General features: G+C 48.3%; 1 protein-coding gene across 1 annotated transcript; it reads right to left on the bottom strand.

The window, feature by feature from the left end:
* Nucleotides 1–622: 622 nt before the first annotated feature.
* Nucleotides 623–2,254, bottom strand: LOC147418646 (uncharacterized). The gene is made up of 2 exons (XM_086505271.1): nt 1,357–2,254; nt 623–693 (listed from the first exon to the last, which is right to left on the bottom strand). The coding sequence occupies exons 1-2, from the start codon at nt 2,252–2,254 to the stop codon at nt 623–625; spliced, it is 969 nt and encodes a 322-aa protein (XP_086361397.1).
* Nucleotides 2,255–5,934: the final 3,680 nt, after the last annotated feature.

Here is a 5,934-nt window from a genome sequence, read left to right as displayed (position 1 = left end):
ACTCCTGTAGCTCCAACACCCACTTCATAATCCTCCTTCCTGGCTTCAAATGTAGCACTACCTCTGGCAATAGATTGTTATCCGTCAACACAAAAAACTTACGCACAATCAAATGGACTTTGAACTTTCTGCAAGCGAAGACTAGAGCCATCACCCACTGCTCCGCCTCGATGTAGGTAGCCTCTCCTGGGCTAATAACCTTGCTCTCGAAGTATATCGGCTTGTAGCTTCTCCCAACCTTTTGCAATAGAACTGCTCCAATAGCAACTGTCTGTCATAGATACATAAAAGTCATCCTCTCGATTGGGAGGACACACTGTTGGTAGCTGACATAGAATCTCCTTGACTCTATCAAAAGCCTTATGAGCTTCCCCATCCCATTCATAGCCATGCACTTGCTGAGCCCTCTTTTGAAGAGGATGCACATATTGCGACAGCATCCAAAAGAAACGTGACAAATATTTCAACTTATGAACAAATGAAGCCAAACTTTGAGCATCTGATGGCGGATCCATCAACACCAATGCCTTCACCTTCTCAGGATCTACCTCTATACCGTTTTGCGACACCACGTGACCTAACAGCTGCGCTCGAGGTTGTGCTAGCTTACACTTTTTTGGATTCAACTGGCCTCCTTCTTCATCAAGCCTTTGAAAGCATAGTTGGAGCTTCGATAGATGCTCCGACCTTGAACTGTAGCAGCCGATATCATCCATGAAGACTCTGATAAAACGGCCCAAGTATGCACCAAATACCTTGTTCATCCAACCTTGGAAGGTACCGTATGCATTCACCATTCCGAACGGCATCCTGCGGTAAGCAAAACAGCCCCATGGAGATATGAATGTGGTCTTCAGCTGGTCTTCAAGTGCAATCCCTATCTAAAGTACCCCGAAAAGCCATCCATAATCGAGTACCTCTCATGCCTCCTAGTCGCGGCAGGGGGTAGGGGGTAGTGATTCCTCCTAGTCGCGGCATTCAATGGCTTGTAGTCGACACACACTCTCCATTTCCCATTCTTCTTAGGGGTTATGACCACTGGCGAGACCCACTCTGACTCCTTCACAGGATATATGATGCCTACATCCAATAGTTTATTGATCTCCTGCCAAAGGGCTTCTTTTTGGATTTCCCCTAATCTTCTCAGCTTCTGTGCTTTAGGCTTATACCCTTCCTTAAGAACAATTTTGTGCTCCACCCCCTTTGCACCTCGCAAATGCTTGTACTCCGTAGCAAATAGATTTGGATAGGATCCACACAGTTGAACATAGCCCTCCTTTTCCCCTTTGGTAAGGTCTTCACTTATCATACTCGAAACCTCCTCTATGCTTAAACCATGAGCTTGAGGCTGCATACCTTCTTCTTTAGGTGGAGAGTCATCTATGCTGACTCCGAACAAATCCGCATCTATCTTCAGCATGTCATCCTCGCTCTCCTCTTCCTCTGTGCTAGTATAGCCTTCATCATAGCCCGTCTCAGTCTCGTACTCATAGCTCGTCGTGTCGCCCTCACCTTTAACTGCCATAGGATGAGAACTGCTCTCCTTGGTCTTCAAATCAAGCACAATTTGTCTGCCTCTCTCTTTGTCAGGCAAAATGAACACTTTGCTCTCCCAATCTTGCTTTGCACCTACTGCCAACAGCCATGGCCTACCCAAAATGATAGGGTAAGCATTATCCCCTGCTTTCATCACAAAGAAGTCAATCAAGCACTCTATGCCCATCACCTTGACCTTCACATCCTGCGCCACACCCAGACACCTGGCTTTAGTATGGTTAGCCATCCTCATGCGCACATTTGACCTGACTACTACCTTGACTCTCGTCTCTTTCATGGCTGCTTCTGTCATGACACAAACCTGTGCTCCACCGTCTATGTAGGCTTGTACCTCCATCCTCTTCTCTATAATCGCATCCACCAATGGAAGAACATCAGTAGGGCTACCCACTCTCAAAGCCATATTTTGCACTGCTTGGACATTTCCCTTAGCTCTTGGAAGCCCGGTGCTAACACTCGTGGACCACTGCCTTCTTAACTTTGGATTTAAAGCTAACAACTGACCAAATGTAATATTTGCCTTTTGATTTTGAACATCACTCACCAGATTGTACTCAGGATAGCCTCGTCCTAGTTGGAAATCCGCTTGCTTGATCTTGCGACGCCGCCTTCTTTTGCTAGGCTCAGGCTGCCCTCTACCTTCGTACCTCTGTTTCCCTCTCAACTCTTGCCCTCTTATTGGCCAAAACTTCGACATCCTGCTTGTCTACCCCTATGATGTTCACTCTTGGAACCTCACCTCCATTTTGCTGAGCTGGCTGCACAGGATTCTCCACCGCTTGCTCTCTTGGCCCATTGTATTTCCCTTGACCTCGACCTCTACCAAAAAGCGGGTACATACCTCCTCTTTCTCTCTGCGGTTGAGGACAATCAGGTGCATAATGCCCTTCTTCTCCACAATAGTAACACCTACCAGGCAGTGGCCGTGCCCTGCCCCTTGCTCCTCTTGGCTGTCCTCTATCCATGACACTGAGCCGCAACTCTTGCATCTTCTCGGATAAATCTTGCACCGTGCGCACCCAATTTTGCGGCACAATGGCTACACCTCAAATTCCTTGATTTTCTTCATGTCCAGCCTCTCTCGGGCTCTGCAGTTGAACATGGGCCATCGTCTCGTAGCCTGACACACCCTGCTCTATCTTCTTCTTTATCTTTCTGATCTTCGACCGTGCAATGGCCACTGCACCATTATAATTCTCTGGGCTCTCGAAATCAACTTTTTCTCTCACCTTGGGATGCAGACACGCCATGAATTTGTCTAGCTTGAAGTAATCTCCATTGGCCAATTGCATGGCTGCCGCTAACTCTGCCCAACACTCTTCAAAATGACCCAAAAACAAATTGAACTCTTCACTTACATCTTGCTTAAGAGCCTTCAGCTTTGCATCCATTTCGATTGGGGAAGTCTCCTTGCGAAAGTCGTGAAGAAACCTCGCCCGTAGAGCCGGCCATGCTTGCTTCGGCTCACCTTCCAATGCGTCGTACCATGCTTTAGCTCTACCACGCATCATCAAAGGAAAAGTCTGCATCTTGCTATCCTCGTTCGGCATACGCAATGATAGCATGTACAGCTCAAAATCTGACATCCACTCATCAGGGCTCTCTTCTCTTGTGAAAATTGGTCCATAGATTCTACCCGCCATGACTTCCAACGCGAAAACCACTTCTTTTCGATCAACTAGGAGCAATCAGTGTGCTCCTCCGTGGGGGCACCAGAAGATGGAGAGGGGGAATGGGGACGACACCCGGCACGACCAGAAATGCCTCTCTATAGCTCAGGGTCAACACAACACCCCAGTCCACTCGAAAACACCTTCGAAATGACAATCTACACCTAATCCGCTTCACCTGCTCAGTTCCCAAGTGCACATGTGCTATCCAGGACCGCAAAGGAAGCCAATACCTCACTGCACCTGATCTGCCTCCCTCCACACATACACTTACTCTCTCTCTCTCTCTCTCTCTCTCTCTCTCTCTCTCTCTCTCTCTCTCTCTCTCTCTCTCTCTCTCTCTCTCTCTCTCTCTCTCTCTCTCTCTTTGCAAAGCACCAACGATCCGGGCGTACACACGCTTCACCGGCACCGCGGCTGGCAACAGACGAGATGACAAAGGAAAAAGGGGAAGGGGATGGGACACAGCACCACAGACAAAAAGGGTTGTGCATTAACGGCTTCCAAGCTCCATTACAAACCTTCTCTGAGCTTCTCTCTCTTCTCCTCTCCTGTACAGTGCAAAAAAAAGAACCCCTCTTTACAAAAGTTTTGCCCCCTTATTGGGCTCGTTTTTTGGCTTTTTAGGCATTTTTCCTGATAGGCCGACATGTGGAACTCCCCTTGGGAGGCTCAGTTTCACTTGGACTAGCTTTGTGCTCATCCCGAGGCTTCATACTTCACTCTATACACAAGCACCTTCTAGGGAGCAACGACGGCGCCGTCGTTGCCCCCCTAAGGGCTCACATTGCCTTCAAAAAAGGATTTGGACCGAATTTGTCCGCGGGAAACAACCCCCCCATGGGTGGCCGCCATGTCATCACCTACTTCGCGCGGGCGGAGCCGCCCAAAACCGCCTTCTACCTCCAGTGGCCACCACCGCAGCGCCGGTGGCGCCTTCCGCCATGGCTCACGCGCTCCCAAGGAGTCTCTCTCTCCTTTGTGACACCATAAGGGCCTCACGGCCCAGCCTTTATACCCTGCCACCGGATGGCCAAAATGCGCATATGGGGCTATGCCCGCCGACACGTGGCGCCCTCTCCTTTGAATGGCCTCCAAGGCCTTTAAATTTTTATAAAAAAGACCTCCATGGAAAATCAATCTCTCCCCTCTTTTCTATTGCCTGCCAATTAGCACCTGCTAAACCAATCACTGAGCTGTAAAGTGGTGCCGAGTCTCCACTTTGCCGGTCCCTAGCCGTGCCAACCCCACGCCATTTTGGATTCTCTGAGCTAGCTATCTGAGGCCGCCAATAACCAGGAAAAAACATCTGCCAACCTTTTACCATCAAATGGTTCCAACTTCGTCTAGTTTTATCTGACTAACCGAATATCCGATTGATGTGCAGTCCATTTGTGCTAGCTCCACATGGTAAACACTTCCACCAAGAACCTTGGCGAGACTCAAAAGACGCCAGATGGCGCACTTTCCATTGCGGTCAAGTGGGCTCAGACCCGGCCCCCGGAAAATCTTCAAATGGCCATAACTTGCTATCCAGAGCTCTGATTCACAATCCGAGAAGACAAGCATGCCCCATAACCTAAGCACTACATACATAGGCACTGACATCAACCTGGGCCACCTGTCCCCAGCTGCCCTGTCCGTCTGCAATCTGCTACACACTTTACCTTTAAACTGCAATATCTTGAGCACCGGGACTCCGTTTGACGAGTCGTCTGGATCGGCTTCTAGAGCACATTCTCGCTACGTGCGGCGTTTCCACTGCCTCCATGCCCGTTTTTTGCATTCACCTCATACTCCTTTTGAGTTAGGGTACCCATTTACAATGGGCGGCCTTTTACTTGCCCTTGGGCGGCCGGCCTTAATGGGCATCATATTAGGTATACATGTCGGCTGAAGCATTGCCAAGCACGTTGATTGGGCGGCCACATTCTTTGGCCTTGGGCGACATTCAAGCTTGTAAGGATACCATGATTGGTACACATTTCCGTCGAGGCAACGCCAAGCATGATATTATTATTGAGAATTTTAGTTCCCGCCGTATTTTTTCATACATACCGACCAAGGCATCACTTGAAATCATTGCATTCCCAAAGACGACAGTTCCGACTAAGATCTCAACAGGAACTTTTTGTGCCTTTATAACAGCACCACATTTGACATACATATCCGCCAAGGCTTTGCCAAGCATGACAACTTTCTTCAGTAGTCCCGTCCAACAATCTGTTCCACCTTGGGTTAAATCCCTCTATCAATGCTTTCCAAAACCCGGACGAAAGACAAAACTTCCACATGGCACTCCAATTGAGTAGAGCGGACTAGTGCGGACCTGGCCCCCGGTAAATCTTGAAACGGACAATAACTTGGCAACCGTAAATCCAATCATCGATCTAAAAATATTGATGTGCTTCACAAAGTAAGCGCTTCAGCTCGGCGCATTCATTTCACTCTTGTCCCTTTAGCTGCAATTGCTCAATCCGATACAGATCTGCTACCGACTCAACTTAAAATTGTCATAACTTTCTATCCGTAGCTCCGATTGATGAGCTATAAAGACATGCATGTAGAGATTTTTGGGTACTTCAACTTGGATTAATAAAACCCCAGCTATGACCACATTAAGAACACTCACTATTTGGCATTACCAAGACATCTTTTGGCCCTTAGAGCCACATCTGGCACACTTTCAGCTTATAAATTGGCTTGT

The sequence above is a fragment of the Adiantum capillus-veneris genome, chromosome 29 (genome assembly GCF_014529385.1).
Source record: "Adiantum capillus-veneris isolate H3 chromosome 29, ASM1452938v2, whole genome shotgun sequence".
Lineage (NCBI taxonomy): Eukaryota > Viridiplantae > Streptophyta > Polypodiopsida > Polypodiales > Pteridaceae > Adiantum > Adiantum capillus-veneris.
Note: the sequence above shows the minus strand (reverse complement) of the source record. Positions and strands in the feature narration are given on the sequence as shown.